We start from the raw sequence: 20,336 nt of genomic DNA on the forward strand, positions 1-20,336 counted from the left end.
TTTAAGTGGAGATTTAACAGTTGTAGCAAACCAGTATAAACATGAAATATTTTATGGGTCATGTTCACTCATAAACTATAGTTGAGAGCGAGTGTAATGTGGTTGTGAGAATAAAACCAGGAAGGCCCCATGAGCAGGAAATAAGAGGAGGAAACCACAGGTGCTTAGTATTTTTCAGATTAATCCTTCTTTAGGGAAAAAGTTCAAGAAGCAAATCTCAGCAAGGACATAAATCACTTACAATTGGAGCTCAGCAGAGCTGTTAGAATGTCAGACTAGGTCTGTTGGTGGACAAATCCCCAGCCAACCAGCCAAATAGCTCATTGGGTGATCCTTTGGGCAGCCACTATCTCTCAGTCTCACCTACCTTACAGGGTTGTTGTGAAGAAAAAAATTGGGTGGAGGGGGGACTATGTTTGCCACCTTGAAAGGTAAGGCACGCATACATAGACCATTGTAGGACCAAAGATGAACAGGTAATTGAAATGAACATTTCACGTGTAAGAAAAAATGCTTCTTCATCTTTCCTGTTTTATATGACATTATTACAGATTCATTTTCATGTTTCACAGCCAATTTAAACAGGTCTGGGAAAAAGGAATAGCATGTGAAGGTAGACTCTTCATGTTTTTTTAAAAAAAATATCACAAGATAATTGCCGTTATTTAGAAAAAGAGACTATCTTTCTCTCCCAAAAAATTACTTATCATGGCAAGATGTGTTGAAATCTCTAAATTAATAAAGTCAGACTGAAAGAGCCCTGTAGTCATCTATTTATTCTCAGTCAAGATCTGTCAGAGCTATCATCCCTTTTCTCCAACTCATCATAAAGTTTATCTTGAGAAGTGAAATCTAACTAGGTATCACAAATGACAGGATAATACTATGTTCATATTATATTTACTGAAGAAAAAAGAGGGGGAAAGCTTCACTCTGATGGAGCACATGCCTTTCAAATTGCCTGTCCTTGAATTTGTTCTGTAAACCCCACAGATATAAACACTCTCAAATTAATGAAAGGAACTATTTTTAAAAAGAATTTTTGAGATGGGGAGATCAAAAAAGACTGAAGTATCTGCAACATCCACTTGACTGTAAATAACATGCTTTGAGAAATAATATTTGAAAATAGATTTGCCCTGTTGTATTCAGAAACAAAGAAATAGTTGTGTGGAGAGATGCAGCTGTGAAATCCAGTTGTATTTGATTTGTTTATAATTTATTCATAATACTGGGGGGGGGGATGTGTGCCATTATCTCATTTTATGCTAGCTGAGTAAATGTAGACTATGTTGTTGAAATAGAGAGATATAATGGATAAGCATTTTAATAATCTCAAACCACCCTGGGAGGTATGTGGGTCAAGAACCAGTCACGGTCCCTCAAAATGTGTAAAGCACCATGCATTCTGTAACAATAGCTATTGTACTCTTGCTTATTGCTATTATGATTGTCTCTTATCAGAGAAAAACATTTTAAAAAATATTCTATATGCAGTTTGTTTTCAATACTTTTCAAAACATTTTTTAAGCATTAAATTACTGTGAACGTAACTTTTCCCCACAATATTCACTAAGAACTGTACCTTTTCTCCTGAGTCACCTTTGGGCCCAGGTTCTCCAGAATCACCCTAAAAATTAAAACAATCAATTAAATATGTGCACTGTGTTTAATTCAACATCTGCCTCCCACTAAAAATTTGTAACACTATCAATATTTCCTCCCAATTATATTGTTATTCACATTTTCCCCCCACAAAATCAGTTATAACCAGGGTTTGTTTTTTTCAGCCAGAACTCTCTAGAACTCAGTTCCAGCACATCTCAGGGGGCACCATTGCCATTCCAAGAGAGCAAGGGAGGCTTTTATGGAGAGTTATGGCACCTCTATTTCTAGAAAAATAGCAGTGGTTATAACACAGGACTGTATACCTGAAGGAGCATCTCCACCCCATCATTCAGCCCAGACACTGAGGTCCAGCTCTGAGAAGCCTTCTGGCAGTTCCTTCACTGTGAGAAATGAAGATACAGGGGACCAGGCAGAGGGCCTTCTCAGCGGTGGCACCCTCCCTGTGGAATGCCCTCCCATCAGATGTCAAGAAAGCTCTGAGAATGATTTTAGATTTATTTGTATATGCTTTTTAAGAAAGTGTACAGCTCACCCTTTCTCCTCGTTGGCCAGGGTCACCCTAATTTAAACAGAAAAGAGAAGCAAAAGTTCAGATCAGTAATGGCTCCAAAGTACAGGTAGTACAGAGTTGTAAGATCCTCCTTAAAATTAATCTGTAATAAAATATTTAATTTAACTTGTGCAATTTTTAAAGGATGTGATGATAAGTAGTAATAATTTGGAAATTGATTCATCACAAATAGGAGGCTCTATCACATTTCAAAAAAAGTTTTTGGATAGTATAATTTATATCTTACCCAACTTTTAAATGTATTAAATCAATGAGAGAAAGCCTCTTTTTATACAAAGCTGACTTGCTTCCACCTAGTTTTATGTTTGTCCAGTATCAGCTGTTTATGATGCCATGTGGCAGAAACACCCCAAATACTTCTTATGCCTCCTTTCTTTTTTATTTATTTATTTATTTTAATTTTTTTAATGTTTTATTAAGGATTTTCTTGTTTTACAGAAATAGGTGTAATGCCTCATTCCCCCCCCATGTAACATTTTTACAAATCCGTTTCATTTGTTGAGGCATTAGGGGGAGAAGAAAAAAAAGAAAGAAAGAAAAAAGAAAGGGGGTGGAGGGAGGGAAGATGGATGGGGGTAGGGTCGGGTGGTAATGTTTCTATTATGCTTAATGTATGTAGAGTTTGGTGTCAGCGTTGCTTGTGTTGTTCACTTGTGTTCCTTTGGTGGTGAGAGAGCTTGGGGTTGGCCTAGGGTGTGATTGTTTGTTTGTGATTGGCTGTGGTGATCTTTGTTTTCGTGTGTGAGTGAGGTGGGTGGGTGTTTTGGATCAGGTTAGCCATATTGATTTGTATTTGTATGCTGTTGGTGGACTTATGCCTCCTTTCTTTACTAGAATTCACTATAGACTGGAATAGAGAACCTTTTTGATCAGGTGGGCCAAAACCTTTATCTTCCCATAGCCTATGGTCTAACTTTGACCAGTTAGTGTCAGTCATCTGACATCATGATGATGGCTGGTGACTGTTAAGTGGGCGATCCCACCCACCTGTCTGTCAAAGTTGACCCATGGGGTAGGGGGAGAATTATGCTTACCTAGCATGTTCCCCTTCAAGCAAAGCAGCACCTAGTAGCACTGAACTCTCTGTCCATCAACTGATGAACGGGGTGGGGTGGGGGAGGGTTTAGTCCTGCTCCCTGAAGAGGTCTGCTTCACCAGTGTATTCTCTACAGGGAACCCCACCCACTGCTCATCAGCTGATATCACCCTATGACATCAGTTGAAGGACAGGTGTGTAGTTTGGGGAAAATGGCCTTGTGAGGAGGAAAGTTGGACCTACTGGTAGGCCAAGATTTGCTCATGGGCTGGAGGCTCCCTACCCCGGCTACTGGCTATTTGTTGGGTAACAACTAACACACCCTTAACTCCCACACTGCCTCACAATTGGGACCTTATGGGGGAAAGCAAGTAAGAAATAGTCTAAATAATAATAATAATGGAGTGACTCTTTGCCTGGGAAGACACACTGGGATGTGGCAGCAGAAACATAGGTTGGGTGCTGAGTGCTAAGTGCTGAGCACCTCTCCTGCGTCAATAGCAAATACATTTCAGAAGACCAATAAGTGGCTTGTTTGCACATATCAGATTTGTACTGCTGTGAGTTTGCTTCTTTCAGGAGAAAGAGAGCCCACCGCATCCTGAGATAGTTGAGTCAGTGTGGTGTAGAGGTTAAGAGCGGTGGACTCGTAATCTGGTTAACCAGGTTCGCGTCCCTGCTCCTCCACACGCAGCTGCTGGGTGACCTTGAACTAGTCACACTTCTCTGAAGTCTCTCAGCCTCACTCACCTCACAGAGTGTTTGTTGTGGGGCAGGAAGGGAAAGGAGATTGTTAGCTGCTTTGAGACTCCTTAAGGGGAGTGAAAGGCGGGATTTCAAGTCCAAACTCTTCTTCTTCCACTGTCATAGTCAAATGTTTAACCAAAAATTTGTTTGCTTGCAATTTCCATTGGTTCTAGTTGTCCCCTCTGGGGTAGCAGAAAAACAAAAGTTGCTCCATCTTGTGATGGCTTTGCATATGGTTGAATGATAGAGAATATTATGGACATGGATGAGGACAAATTGGCATATGGGCAAGAATCCATAAACTTCAGTGAGTTGTGGCCTACAGATTATAGCTTCCTTTTACATTTTCAGACAGCTCCATAATCAGGCATAGATTCCAGTGTAAGAAAGCTTAAACCTGTTGCTCTTTAAATTACTGACTGCTTGACAAACCAGCACATTGGCAAGCCACTTTTCAGTTCTCTGAACCTGACCTAGACAGCTCATCTTGTCAGAGCTTAACCACTGTAGCTCATTCAAATCCCATTTGAGGGCTATTGATTCCTCTGCAATTCTAAAAGATACTGCCGTGGAAACTAATTAAGCATTAAGCGTCATCGCTGGGATTCTGAAGTGAGAAATGGCTGTTCCCGAAAGGCCTATGTTCTTTCCTGATGGACAAAGAGCAAGCCCATGATTTTTACGCCCCCTCCCTCCACCTAGTTAGCTGTCAATAGCAATATAATGTGCAAATTCTGCTGAGAGGCCTGTGTGCTTCCTGACAAACACTGGCACAGCTGACGTAATTAGACAGGCTACAGGAATGTCATTAAATCTAAGTGAAATTACATTTCGGCAGTAGAATAATGTGTTCCTTTTATTGTATTGTGAGGAATTTGGGGCTATTTTGCTTGATCAAACTGTGCCCTAATCACATTTTACTCATTGCAGGGTTCCCCTGCAACCCTCAATGCCACACAATAAATGAGAGAACGTAGTGGGGAGCGCAGGAAGCTGCCTTAAGTAAATAAGGCCAAGCTATCTGCCCATCTCCTTTGACTGGCAGTGGCTCTCCAGGGTCTTAGATAAAAATATTTCCCAGCCCTTCTAGATGCCATCAGAGTGAACTACAGACTGAACCTTGAACCTTTTGCATGCAAAGCAAGGGCTCTGTGGTCACCTCTCATGCAAGAGAACAAGCTTGCTTTTCATTTAACAGGGAGTGAAGGAGGTACCCTCCATGAAAATCAACTTTAAAAGCCACAAAGGACTGGATCAGTTTAAAAGTCCAGCTGGATTAATACAAAGGGTAATCTATGGCCTTTCCAGTAACAAAGCTTGGAAGCAAAACAGTAATTCCAACTATATACATACAATGGCCTAGATACAGATTTCACCCTCCATAAATGGAAGGCCTCCTTCTGTCTATGGAAGACTTTTGAAGACTTTTGCTAATTCGCCCTTCCTTGTGGAAGATAGGATCCTACACTTTTCCAGAGGGTCTCCCAACTCTCCGTACATGTGAGCTAAAAGAGGGAGAATTAGAAAAAGTCACCTCCCTCCTTTCTGCCAGCCATTTTGACTAAAGATATGCTCCCTCAGATAGGATCAAAGTCAGTTATCCAAGCCAATGTACGGTACTTGATGGAGTTGTATGGCAAAGAAAGTGCTAAGTATGGGTGTTGGAGGTTATGATTCAGATTCCTGCTACATCATGAAGTTCAGTGGGTAAAACTTTGTAAGTTGTTACCGTAAGTCCCAACCTATTCACCACATTGTTCACAATTAAAAATGAAATAAGAACAATGAAGTATACACACAAATGACAAGGAATAACAACAAGAGTTTTCTCTACTAACCTTAAGCCCAGGAACTCCTCTTTCTCCCATTATACCAGGTGCACCCTAAAACGACATGAAGGAAAAATGTTACTGAACTATTGGCAGAATCCCTGGATCAGTGACAGATACTTCTCAAAAAGATTCTAGGTGCTGAAGTTATAATATAATTATTTTAAAATTATTTTAAAACAATTATTTTATCACCACCAACACTTGGTGGAAGTGCAGCTAATACAAGTAGAAATTATTAAACTGATTTGTAGGATAGTTTATAACAAAATTGGCAGTATTGTAGCCAACAGATCTTATACTATCAATGTGAAGTTAGCAACAGCAATGGATCAAGCAAACCACAATGGAACATTGCAGTATCAAGGGCCCATGCTTAAATGATGGATGTGAAGGTAACTTGAATCAGTTTGTGTATTTCAGGAGTGGTCTTCCAGATGTGGCTGAATCAGTCCCAGGTGGAACAGCCAATGGACAGGGATGATGGGAGCTGTAGTCAAGCAACATCTGGAGGGCCACAGGATCTCCATCCCGGGTGTATATATTAATTACAAAAGCATGTTCACAAAATGATTTTTTCAGGTTGCTAATGCACTGATTCAGCAGGAATGCAAGAAGCATGCACGAATGCATCTGAATCCTTTCAGTATGTAACTTTTGATACAGAATAGATCTAAAGCAACAAATAGTTCACAGTTGCACAGACTTTATACAAGAAGATCTTGAGGAGTCTAAGTGTATGCCGGTAGACTTTCACATACAGACTTTTGTAAAAGTCCCTAAACTTTTTAGGGAGGAAACATCATTATTAAATATTAGCAGCACAGCTATGGTTGAAATGTATATGCAGATTAAATAGGAGAGGAGGGTGACTAGAACAGAAGGCAAAGGTTTGACCACATTTATAGGTTATTTTTTACAGCAACATATTTTTACAGCATGAAATAACTAGGAGGAACATTAAAAGTTTTATAGAAATTGATGAAACTTCTTTACTGCATATTACAAACACTGTATTATTGCAAGTACATGAGTCCCAATGGACTGTTTTAGCATTAAGACTAACAAAGAAAAGGAAAAGAGTAAATTACTAGCTTAGAAAGTATAGGCAAATTATCTGGCTAAAAGCTTCATTTTCTTGAAAATATGTTTCTAGTACAAAACCCTATGGAGGTTTTTTGTAATTATCTGAAACAATGTTTTGGGAGTACCCCAAGAGACACATAAATGTAAGGAATGGGGTATATAAAATTTTGAAATAAAATATGACAGGAAGATAAAGTAATTAAAGAACTATTCCAGATGTAATTATGTAACACCATTTTATATATATATACTTTTTTTAAATGCAAGATGCTTATAATTTTGATTTTGAATCTGATACTTTATATTTATATTCTTTGAATACCCAACTACTATGGATAATGACAATATTAATGTTACAGATAAAGTGTTTTCCACTTAATACTGAGGCTCCCCCCTCCAAAAATACACAAAAACCCCTGGCACATTTTTTTCTTATGTGGTTGTTTAATACTTTTAAATTCCAAGAATTTATGTGCTATAGCTTGAGGAAGGAATAAAACAGCAGCCTTAGATCACCTTTTCAAGGAGAACTGAATGGACAACACATTCATCTTCTGTGGCACAAAAAATATATACAGACCAAGAGCATATTTGGTCAGACCCACAGAACTCTTTACACATACAAATGAGCACTTGGTAGGAGCATGTGCTCCTTTAGTGCTAACTGACCATTTAGCAAGAATGCAAATGCTGCTGACACATGACATTTCTTTTCTTTTGCTCACATGGTACAGAGTAAAATGACAGGGTTTTTATTAATAAAGTAAAATGAAAGCTCCAACAAACTGATGTAGCAAGTTTTTCCCCACTGGCCTGGCCTTCCATAAAGTTAACCAAATTAACATAGGAAGCATGAGGCTACATTGAATTCATTTTTTTAACCCCCTCTACTTGGGCTTGCTGATCAGAAGGTCGGCGGTTCGAATTCCCACGATGGGGTGAGCTCCCATTGTTCGGTCCCAGCTCCTGCCAACCTAGCAGTTTGAAAGCACATCAAAGTGCAAGTGGATAAATAGGTACCACTCCAGCAGGAAGGTAAACGGCGTTTCCATGTGCTGGTCTGGTTTCGCCAGAAGTGGCTTAGTCATGCTGGCCAGATGACCCAGAAAAATTGTCTGCGGACAAACGTCGGCTCCCTCGGCCAGTAAAGCGAGACGAGCGCCACAACCCCAGAGTTGTTATCGACTGGACTTAACTGTCAGGGGTCCTTTACCTTTTTATATGCTGTATGGAAAACTAATGTGCTATACAGTCCTCTGCCCTTTTTACAGTACAATGAATTTATGTATAGATTTTTCAATGTAAATTGCTTGAGGACCCTCTGGGTGACAAGCGTCTAATAATTTTATTAAATAAATAAGATTTGTTTGCCACAAGGATGACATCAAGAGATTTTAATACAGTCTTCCCCAACCCAATACCCTCTCAATGTTTTAGGCTACCACTCCCATCAGCCCTAGCCAGCATGGCCAATGTTCAGGGATGGTAGGAGTTTTATTCTACAGCGTCTGGAGAGCTGCAGGTTGAGGAAGGCTGCTTTAGTATTTGGGATGTGTGAGACGTGTGCCAATAAAAACCACAACATATCTAAACAAAGAAACTGCAAGGGAAGGTCCACTGCAAAATTATTATTTCATACTCTATTGCAAAGCACCAGAGACTTCACTGTTTACCTTGTACAGGACCAAGACAAACCTCTGCTCTTTTAACTTACAACAAGTGTTTCCATTTTCCTTTGTTGATTGTTAGTTATTAGCAACATTTTTAATACTATGTAAGTTACAAAACTGTCAGCTATGTACGCATATTAAAATTATTATTAAATTATTAAATCTTAAGCAGCAAAACCAGTGTGGTAAATCTTGAAATAGCCATTCAGCCAAAGTGAAATAAACATGGCAGTAGCTAAGTTTTAATAAACTGTAGTTAGGCTTCTTTCATTTGCTAGTTTTCTGATTCCCTTTGCCTTACGGCACATGCTTCTAACATGTTTAGATTCTTTAAGACTGAAAACCTTGCTTCAAAAAATGAGAGTAGAGAATCTCTAAATTCAAGGGAGTTGCAGGCTACAAACAAATATAGCCCTTTTCTATTCTTTAAATATTAATATGATTCAGGCTATTTCCCTTCCATATACAATTCACCATCTAGGAAAGTTAAAAAAATATATATTTTGAGGTCAAACTACCGCCAAAAGCAGCTTCTACATAGTTGCTATGAAAAACACAACCTTTCCCCCGCAGCAATAGATTATATCTTTCTGTCATTTTCCCCCCCAGTCACTGGAATGCAATTCATTTTAAGACTGAGGAAACAGAAAAGCCACCCCACATCACCCCAACCTAATCAAACTTGGTTTTACCATTCTCTGTATAAGCAAAGCAAGTGGTTCATTAGCCGTGTTCTCTGCTAGCCCCATCCTGGACTTCATTTCAGAGCAGTGTTGAATTACCTCTTCATCTTGCTTTTCATCTCTCCTTTCCACCTGCCTGAAACTTTTAAATTATTTCTCTTAAGGTTAGAAACCTCTCCTGGCCCACTCACCAAGTGAAAGTAAGTGAGAAGTCTTTTCAACAATACTCAGATGGCCCACAAAACCTGTCTGAGAATTTGTGAACTATATGCAGTGATGTTTCTTTCCCTTTCATTTCTCCTTTTAATAAACTGCAGTATAAGCAACTTGATTTATACACACGTAAATCCAGCTCCTTGAAAGGAAAAGGGGGGGAAAGGTGGAGGGGTAAGCCTTCTTGAAAAGGGAGGGGGAGAGGAAATAGTGTGTCCAATGTAATAATAGTAAAGAAGAATTATTCTTTGCTGTACTAACGCTAAGAAATAAACATCAAAAAAGGCAATGGTATGTCTGAGCCACTATATAAATTTACTGGCACTTTAAAAAAAGAATGGAAATACTTAGGTGGCTTATCAGTTTGTGGCAAGGGAAGCTCAAATCCTGTTCGCATAACAATTCTGCATTCAGTGGGTTGGATCCAGATGAAGTTAATTAGTTGCCATTCAGGTCCCATTGAAACCAATGGAACCTTTCACATTGGTTTCAATGAGACCTAAGTGCAATGGTGTGGATCCAGCCCAGTGACTGCATGGAGGGGAGGAGTGGGGAGCAGGATTGTGGCCGCTGACTATGCTCCAAGACTCTGTGCATTCAACCAAACCTGTAAACATTGACTGTGTACAGTCTAGAAACCTGCAAGATCACTGACAGCACAGAAAGAAACTTAAAAGAGTACTAGCTGTATATGTGGGGAGGTATATAGTCAACCTGGTGGCCTCCAGATGTTGGACTACAACTCCCATCATCCCTGGCCACTGTGTTGCTGGCTGGGTCTGAAGGGTACTGTAGTCCAACACATCTGAAGAGCAACATGGTATAGGTTCTGTGTCCAGAGAATAGCTAAATATGCAATACTTGGAACTGGACCAATGGGCAAAATCCCCTCTATGTTTTCACTGAATGTGGAACTGTTGTGTGAGTAAGGCTTTAGTCACACTGCATGGGCACACACATTGTTCTCAGCATATAAAGAAAATAAAATTAGATGAAGTAATGTGTTTGGGCCCTCTTCTATGTCAGCTAATGCACAAAAGAGGATTTGTGTTCTGTGGGAATTGTCTACTTTGTGTTGCTCAGAACTGCACTCCAGCTACAAACACCAAAATGACATGGTAGTGATTGCATTTATTTATTTATTTATTTATTTATTTATTTATTTATTTATTTATTCATTCTGTACTGTATGCTGCTATTTCATAAGTGGTTTACAACAATTATATACACACAATATAAACCACTTCAAAAAAATCTAAAGGAAATTACTATTCATAAAGTGTTTAACTTACTGCTCTACATAAACCTGTTACAAAGTAAAGTTTTCAGGAAAGCTTAATGGTCAATAGAGAGGGCAGCTGTTGAATCTCTACTGGAAGAGCATTCCACAAGGCTGGGCAAATAAGACTAAAGGCTCAGTTTCATGTCCATGTCAAATGAGCTTCATCAACTCAGGTGACAACTAGTGATGCTCCAATCATACTGATACTGTGATAGTGATGCTATGACAGAAGCCAAACCACTGCACAGAGAATGTTGCTTAAGCAGAAGGAACAGCAGTAGCAGTCCGTTTATTTTTGCTATTGACCACGTATTGGTTGAGAAAAAAGTATTATGTCCATAGTCCTCAGATCACTGAAAGTAGATCTCCTTGCTGAAGTCTATGGAACTATTCCAGAATAAGAATTTTAGAGGAATACAGCTTTAAGGAATACAGTTTTTCAGCTGTGAGTCTTAAGGCCTTCTGTTTGCATCATAGGCCTTTAGTAAAAAGCCACAAACGTGTAAGGATGAAGCCAAAGACTTTAGCAAGCAACCCACAGCCAGCTTCAATTCAGTTCAGTCTGGTTTTGAAAGCGGAAACACTGATTCCTCAAAAGGCTAGTCTGAGACTGCAGAGCAGCCGAGGTCTATAATGGACAATGGGAGAATTACACCAGGCACTAAAGTTATCTCAGCTCCATTTGACATCACATCTTGCATAACAATACCCTGCATCTCACAAAACTGGCAGAACCTTGGCTTTGTATCCTATTTGAAGGATTAACCTTCTGGCAGCAAAACTGCTGGGCTGCTGCCAAATACAGAAGGCTAATGTTTAAAAAGAACACCTGTGTGAACACATTATTAACTTTTCTCTGTTAGTATATGTTATGGCCCTGATCCTTTGTTTTTAATCTATGCAGCATTTGAAGAGATCACTGGTGGTTGCTTATAATGCATGAGAAGCTTTCTGATTTCCAGTTCCAAGACAGACCTGGGTCTATGCCTTTGTGCACATAGTAATTAAAACTGGAATATAACCTTCCATTGCAGTGTCAGGGATTTGCCTGTCCCCCTTGTGACCAGAGTCTTCAAACTCCAGGAGAAACATGTTCTTGAGAACTGGTCTAGTGGGTTCTTAGCTCCTTAGGAATCCTAGGATCTCCTTTCATAAAATTATGTAATGCTAATCTCCTCCCACTCTAACCTGCATACCTGTGATGTACAACACAAACTGTGAAAACAGATGAAGACACAAAACAGCAGCTGTTTTTATGCTCTTAATATTATCTTCTTTTTTTCTGAGCTACACAACATTTAAACATGCCCTGCGGAAGCAACTGTAACAGTTGTGAAATCATATACAGTGGTACCTCGGGTTAAGAACTTAATTCATTCCAGAGGTCCATTCTTAACCTGAAACTGTTCTTAACCTGAGGTACCACTTTAGCTAATGGGGCCTCCTGTTGCTGCTGCGCCGCTGTCGCACGATTTCTGTTCTCATCCTGAAGCAAAGTTCTTAACCTGAGGTACTATTTCTGGGTTAGCAGAGTCTGTAACCTGAAGCATCTAGAACCTGAAGTCTCTCTAACCAGAGGTACCACTGTATATTTCCCCAGTTAAAGGATCTTCCTGCTTCTCAAATAAGATTATATTTAAAGATGACTGTGAAGCAAATCTGGATTCATATGATGCGTATAATGAAGATTAATTTATGGAACTGGACTGTTAAACATCCCTGCTCCCTTTAATTGCTATAATGATGACCAAAGTTAACTTATGGAATTCATTACCACAAAACATATAGATGGTTTGTGACTTAGTTGATTTAAATTGTAACATATATATAGTCAAAGAGGACAAAGTCAAAGGTTTTTTTTCAGCCACTGAAAAGGGAAGATGAAAAATGCAATCTTCAGCTAGAACCTGCCGGTACTCAGTTCTGGCACCTCTCAGGTGGGCGCCATTGCCATTCTAACAGAACGAGGAAGGTGTTCATGGTGAAAAATAGTACTGTAAAATGTATATAAGCATATGGAATACTATGTTCAGCACTTTGAGACTAGCCAGATTTTTTTTTTTTAAGGAGGAAGCTGGCTTTAGAAAAAATGCTGCTAAAGGAAGGAGCACACATTCTATTAGGAGCTGTCAAGCCTGTAAAAAAATCCCAAAATTATTAAGACTCTGTCACTGCTAAGGATGGATCGGAAAGAAATTTGATTCAGTTCACATTTAAACGCAAACATACTAAGTTTGCACTTCTCAAAACAATCCACAAACTGAAACAAAGCCATCCTTTGAAATTTGCAGTTTTCCGAATTTGCAATGAAGTTCTCCAGCCAAGCAAATATGTAAAAAAAAATACATAAACTAGGGTAAATTGTGTACATATGCATATATTTAGAGAAAATAACATACTGTACTTTAGGCAAAACTGCATACAAAATGTGTATATTTGTGAAAACCACACTAAAATGCTGGTGAATTTTTATGAGAACTGGTGTTTTTTTTAATAAAATGCAAAATGATGTGGAAATGTTGAGAGCAGAACTTAAGATTGGAAAAATGAGAAACTGAGACACAGTTAAATTGACCAATTCCTCCATCCCTTGTTGCTATCCAAGTGATAAACCACTTGGACTGCAGTTCAGATGGGTCACCTAGGCCTTGATGGAAATACTATGTGAGTTTTCAGATCAGGCTGAGAGACTTTGCAAAAATGTAGTTTGTTATCCTGTAGCAGCCTCAAACTCAGCACTGAGGCATTCAACACAGGAATATCACAGAAAATGTGCCATCCCATTCCCACCCTTTCTGCAATTTCTGGACCCATGCACTGGGTGGACCTCTGCCACCATGATATGTATGAGTTTCCATGACTGAGTGTCAAGTTTCTAGCAATTGAGGGAATAAGTTGAAATCCATAAGACATGCTGTTTTAGCCATTGCATGCTGGAAAGGAAGGCAATTTTCATCAGCACCCATGGCTGAAAATGTAGATAGAAACAGACATTTGTTCATAAGCTATAGGAAAGTTTCTCCCTCTAATTTGATAAGCACAATGCTTTCTAAAAGCCCTACTGTCTCCAATAGGGTAGCAGTAAGAGGCTTATTATTTGTTTATACCTAAATTACAAGTCATTAAAATATTTACTCCTTATTAGCCAAGAGCCACACACCATTAGTTGTAAATTCTAACACTACAAATCACATACAAACAATGTGGTTACTGTTACAGTTTGGGCACAAAATTTTATGTACTCGTACTGTTGTGTGCAATGACTTGCTCTTGTATAAATGCAGTAATTCCATTCCATTGTGGCTGTCACATAATTTTTAAAACGAGTTTGATATAAAAGTTAATGTTTATGAGAACAATAGATGCACAGTATTTTTCAAGTGTCAGGCCAGACATTATGTATAACCAGCTTTGCCAACAGTCTATAGTGCTGATGTGAAAAAACCCTGCTGTTTTAGTAAGAGACTGAATGCAGGCTGCCAGTCACGGTGAACTGTGACCCAATTTGGTGACGGAACTGAAAGATTTGAACTACTGAACACATTTTATGGGCAATCTAAGCCACGACTACTTCTTTTCCCATTTAGCTTTATTTTAGATCACCTCTAGCTTACGTATTGCCAAATGCATTCATTTGCGTTTCCCCCTTCTTTCCAGGATGAATTTTTATTTTCTTCATATGTTTCTTATCTCGATAGATTCCTCTGTAATCTCTCTGTCATCAGAAAAGGCAAAAATTCCCACAGTGCCAATTCACTTCTTAAGCCCCATTCATTTCAGTTAGATTCGTATGCATGGAAACAATGTTTTGGATTGCAGCCATTTTTGTTACGCGTTGTTGATTGTGTAGGGGTGGTTTGCCACAATGTTTACAATCTGTATTTCCTATCCAATAAATTCACTGGGCCCATGACTTAATTTATTATTTACTTTATTGGTCACTTGCTTTTTTCTTTTTTTAATTAGAAAAATGCATGCCCTGATTAACTGGATTTGCAAAAATAATATTTTTGCTACTACAAAAACAAAAACAAGTGTATAAAACTGTGTGGGACTCACCTGTTGTCCATCCATCCCTGGGATACCAGGTGCACCAAAAGAACCCTGAAGAGAAGCACATATATGGATTCAGGAAAATATATCACACTCCTCATGAGATACCTCAGTGTAAATGCAGTGCTTTCATTCCATATGTTATTATAACTGAGGAGTTTAATTAACCCACTGAAATTTCAGTGGCCTTGTTCTGTAAACTTGGACACTACTCTTCTGAAATATGACTTATTTCTATATAATTGTTATTTTGATTCAGAATTACACTTGGTTAACTGTCACATTTTCAAGCTTGTGTGCGTGAGAATCTTTTTTAAAAAATGACAAAATTACAAAAAATTACAAATTATTATTATTATTATTATGGAGCAGTAGCAGAAAAAGTATAACCAGTAAAAGTGTAAACAACCGAAAAAAGATGATCAACTCATATTTAGAACACACAAAATATCTCTGAATACACACACAGCTTTCTTGAGGCCCACACCAAAAACAAAATAGAAGATGGATAAATATTCATCAGTCAATGTTTTCTAAATATGTCATCCCACATAAGCTCATGGATTTGTGGAGGATAGCACCTCTATTTATATATTCAATAAAGCTCTTCTAGTTATATAATGAATTCAGAATTTTATAAGTCAAGAACTTCCTAACTTTTCTTAAACATAGTTTTCAATTAACTGAATGATATTTGTACATCCTTTGACACTTGTACAGAACACTAAAAATTAAACACTTATCCTTCAGTAGTAACTATTTTGAAGAGTAACCCCTAACATCTAGCATGTGCAATTATAGGAACAATGTTACTATGATCCACCTGGTATATCATCAATGCCTTAAAGATATAATTTGAAATAATTAAACATAAAATTGTCAAAATATCCTGATCCTTCATAATGGCATCAGTTTTATCGCCCTCAATCAGTGGGTAAATTAAATCGGAAATGGAGCCCAGCATTGAAAGTGGTTTTAATTTAAATTTATATATATATATATATATATATATATATATATATATACCAGCTATAGTGCAATTTGCTATTAGTTAGATGTCCTTCTGCCTTTCTGGAATAATTTGTATGTTGGCCTTTATGCATTTTCAATGACAGCTTGAAATTTGAACGAAACAGCCGTGCAGTGTACACCAGCACATCAGTAAGTTTTAGAGAAATAAATAAATCAAAACCACCAATTTATCTTTCATTTCTGAACAATTCTTCAGATCGTGCCATATGTGATTAAACATCTGTTCCAAAGGCCTGCTTGTAGCAAAGGAAAGAGGAACAGATGGAAAAGTTGCCCATGACAACAAATATCAGTAGCCAGGACTTGTTGCAAACATTTTAGGAACCCCTGGCAATTAGATTCCCCTTTTCTTTCTGGTTCAGTTCTAAATTAGAAGACTTACCTCTAGCGGAAGGTATTTGTGAGGTACTACAATGATAAGAAGCAAGCCCATAGGACAAAGGTGCTGCTGCTAGGATTATCCAATAGGGATTTAATAAAATTAAGGTACATTTATTGGCTACTAACTTCTTAAGCTCATTTGGGTACTTTACTTCCTTAAAGATCCAACTTAGTTATTGGAACAACTGTTGTAGCTGGTCCAATGCAGGATAAAATCTTTCTGAACCCTATGCCTAAGCCTTATTTGTGAAGAAGGTTATAGAAATAAACAATACTTTCCAATATTGTCCATGTAACAACATAACAAAAGGGAGAGGCAGCAAGAATTGAATGATCATAGGCTTCCAGCAGATGCGAATCAGAAGCACTAGATTGGATTTCAACCTGTCCATGTTGGAATGAAGTTGCCCCTAACCTTGAGGATATTCTAACAGATTTAGCAGCATATCCTTAGGGCTACTGTCACATGAAAAAAGGCTGGGAATGTCGACAATGAATGAAATGGCCATTACGGAGCATTACTGAAATTTAACAATAGAAGACATACTATAGTGAGAGGAGTAAATGCCAAAGTATTGGATACTCGTATAGTATTTGCTTGTCTTCTAGTTTCTTTCCAGGAATATAGAATGTGGGGAAATGTTTTCAAAATGGAATCTGTAGCTATAGATCTCCCGTGTCTCTTGCTGTAACTCTAAAGTGGTGATAAGCAGATTACAGCAGCTTTAATGTCTGTCGTTACTGCTAACCACTCCATGTTCATTGCAACCCTACTTACTAGTATCATACTAGCAATGTGTTACTTAATTTTGTAAGGATGGTGATGTTAGAAAAGGAAATTATGTCTGCGATATTGAAACAGAAGATTCATGCTTTTCCCCACCTACAATGCTACTAATTTTTCTTTTCAGCTTTCTTCAGCTTCTTCCTAAACATTTTAGTTTTATGAAACACCTACTATAATACATTAACTTTTAAAGATAGCTTTTAAAACAGTTTTCTGTGAGCTGATGGGGGGGCTGGGTTAAATGCAAAAACCCATTTAAACTGTTTTTAGTCTTGATATATTTAGTATTGGTTTAATGCTGCAGTCCATAAATCGCAGGTTCACTCTATCAAACTTTAGCCGTAAACCCCGATGAGTGTAAGTAATATCGGAAGCATTCACAGGAAGTGAGCTCTCAGGTTACTATAGAAATAGGAAGACACTGGCCAGCCACCAAGCACCATTTATCAGCGACACCTAGAATCCTTTGTTTCGTTTGGAATTTTTTTCAGGGTGTGTGTGTGTCATATGGCAGTGATCTATTTGAATAACACCATGCCTCTCATTTGAAACTCTGGCTGTATATCCCACAATGTTTTAAGTTTGGTTTCATCAGTTTACCAGTGTTGAAGAAGAAAACTGTAGTAACTTCTGTAACATGGAAGTTCAGCAGATGGATCGAAAGCAAGTCTTGCTTGGCATTGCTCAAGCTTCTTTCCCATACAGAGGGGCGGAGGATTGGGAATCTCATGCTATGTATTTTGGGAAAACAGAGCTTGACACAGACTAAACTAACTGCTTCAGTGTGGGATACAGTAGCTAATGCCCTTCATTCTGACAGCATGAAATTTGGCAGTAGGAAGTATAATCACTTTCACAGCATCGTTTATACTATACCTTTTGTCCTGGAGGCCCCTGAGGCCCCTGAAAAGCAAAACAACAACAACAGTAATTCAATTAGCATAATAATGCAGCCAATTTAGCTTTAAATGACCAATTAAAATGCCCCATTGTGTAAATGTTCCTATGCTGGGTCAAAATCAGCCGATGTTTTTCACATCAAGGAAATGTAAAACTCTGTACTAGAAATGTATAATGGATGTTTTTTCTCCTCTGTTTAGCATTAACTACAAGCTGCAAAGGGACGCGGGTGGCACTGTGGTCTAAACCACAGAGCCTAGGACTTGCCAATCAGAAGATCGGTGGTTCGAATTCCCGCAATGGGGTGAGCTCCCGTTGCTCGGTCCCTGCTCCTGCCAACCTAGAAGTTCTGCAAAAATTCCAACTCCTGCTTATATCCATGTTAACTTTCTACATTCCACTCCAACCTGGCTCTTCTGATACCAATAAATCTGCCCCTGTTGGACAGCATTTTCTATTCCTAATACCTGGTAAAAGCTAGTTTCAACTTTCCATGTTGGAATCTACATACATATAAAAACCATTCTCAAAATGCTTTTTTAAAAAAAGCGTTTTAAAAAATACATTGAATTTTCCATAAGGTTCACCATTGCCATCCAGTGTCACATTGTATATTGCACTTAAAACACACTTGAAACGTTTTATTTGCAGCTGTATAGCTGAGTCTCATATTATGTATTTGACAGATGATAACATGACAACATTTTGTCAAGGGCATATTTCCCTAGTACAAAATAGCTTGTCAAGAGGAACTAAAACCTGAGGGAAAAGCATGATAACATTAGGCGTGGAAAAAAGGCATTCAATGCATGATTTACCCATGTAATGAATGATTTTGGAAGACATGTTTACTCTCCATCCACAATCATCATTGTGTAAGGAACTTGGGGGTTGTGGTAGTTAACAACAACAACTTCTATAAATTGACTTGCTGGGGATTTAAATCCAAGTTTCAAGAAAACCTAACTGACTTCTACAATTTGTTCCATATTTTGAAACCCTGACAAAAGGATTAGGGAAGTTCTACTAGCAGACTTCTGTCTTCCTTCACTCCTCACCAACTCCCTCAAAGCAAATCACCCACTAAGCCTGTGGATCTCCAGATGTTGTTGAATTTCAACTCCCATTAGTTACAGTCACCATGGCCAATGGTCATGGTTGATTGGAACTGTAGTCCAACAACATCTAGTGGACTGCAAGTTTCCCATTCCTGGCCAAGGCCACGCCGCTCTAGCACAACCTGGACCAAACTCCACTCTCATGGCAGAGCAGAGGTTGCTTGTCACATTCTGCCGCTATCTTTGTTTTAGGCCATACCTCTACAAGAACTAATCTGAAGCAGGGAGGGGGTTAGCATGACCAGGCCTTCATCTTTCATTAAGCCTTGTCACTCTAGTTACAAGCTAGCTGCAAAAGGCCAGACGGTTGTTAAAGGCAACCACTCTGCTGTCTCTCCCTCCTCTCCTACCACAGAAAGGCATCTGAAGAATAGGTATCTGAAGAAGTGTGCATGCACACGAAAGCTCATACCAAGAACTAACTTAGTTGGTCTTTAAGGTGCTACTGGAAGGAATTTTTTTATTTTGACTATGGCAGACCAACACGGCTACCTATCTGTCACAGAATAGCATACACCTTGCTGATTTCTCATGCACTTTTCACTGCTCTACCAAACTAGGCATAATTTTCCAGTATTATACATGATATGCAAGCATCATGTACAAGTACAGATTGTCACAGTGATTAGAGTGTCGGACTAGGACCTGGGAGACCAGGGCTCAAATCCCCACTCACCCATGAAGCTTACTGGGTGATTGTGAACCAGTTACTGCCTCTTTGCAGTTGTTCTGGGGATTAAATAAGGAAGGGGAGAACTATGTACACAACTCTGAGCTCTCTGGAGAAAAAGGTTGGATATAAATAAATAGTAATCATTGTAATGTATTATAATTATAATGTTTGCGCCTAGAACGAAATATGCCCTTTAAAGTTAAGGCTTTTAATAAGTGATAGTAGTTTTACACTGGAATTTAAAGTATCTCTCGGGTCTTGTGTACGTATGCTCATGTACTTCCAAATCATGCATTATATCACTTTTTTCCAGCAAAGTGTCCGCCTCCAGCATTTGTGCATGGATATGCCAATTGTAATTAAAACCTCCCACAAAAATACACTTCAGAATTTATTCATACTGACAAGTGCTCCTTACCCTGTGAACTTTCAGCTCATTGAGTTGAGCCAAACAGCAGCCTTGTTCCTTGGAGGGATTTCTCCCATGCCATTGGGAGTAAGGGAGGCTTGGCCCTCCAAGCTATAAAGCCTTTGCAGATGACCTGTTCATGATCTATTTATGACTCTCTCTTTCTCTCTCTCTCCCCTGCCCCACCTTTCAATAAGCTCCCAGAGAGAACAATGGAATTATAGCTATTTATATACC

The 20,336-nt window shown here is 38.7% G+C and overlaps 1 protein-coding gene across 1 annotated transcript in view; it reads right to left on the reverse strand.

The window, feature by feature from the left end:
- The window catches only part of COL25A1 (collagen type XXV alpha 1 chain), a 305,319-nt gene that overhangs the window by 71,600 nt on the left and 213,383 nt on the right, over nucleotides 1-20,336 (reverse strand). The window contains exons 11-15 of the mRNA XM_082237135.1: nucleotides 17,876-17,902; nucleotides 14,806-14,850; nucleotides 5,822-5,866; nucleotides 2,162-2,188; nucleotides 1,586-1,630 (exon numbers count right to left, since the gene is read on the reverse strand). Of these exons, the coding sequence (XP_082093261.1) occupies nucleotides 1,586-1,630; nucleotides 2,162-2,188; nucleotides 5,822-5,866; nucleotides 14,806-14,850; nucleotides 17,876-17,902 (189 nt within the window). The remainder of the gene's footprint in view (nucleotides 1-1,585; nucleotides 1,631-2,161; nucleotides 2,189-5,821; nucleotides 5,867-14,805; nucleotides 14,851-17,875; nucleotides 17,903-20,336) is intronic.

The sequence above is a fragment of the Podarcis vaucheri genome (genome assembly GCF_965113315.1).
Source record: "Podarcis vaucheri genome assembly, chromosome: 9".
NCBI classification, from domain to species: domain Eukaryota; kingdom Metazoa; phylum Chordata; class Lepidosauria; order Squamata; family Lacertidae; genus Podarcis; species Podarcis vaucheri.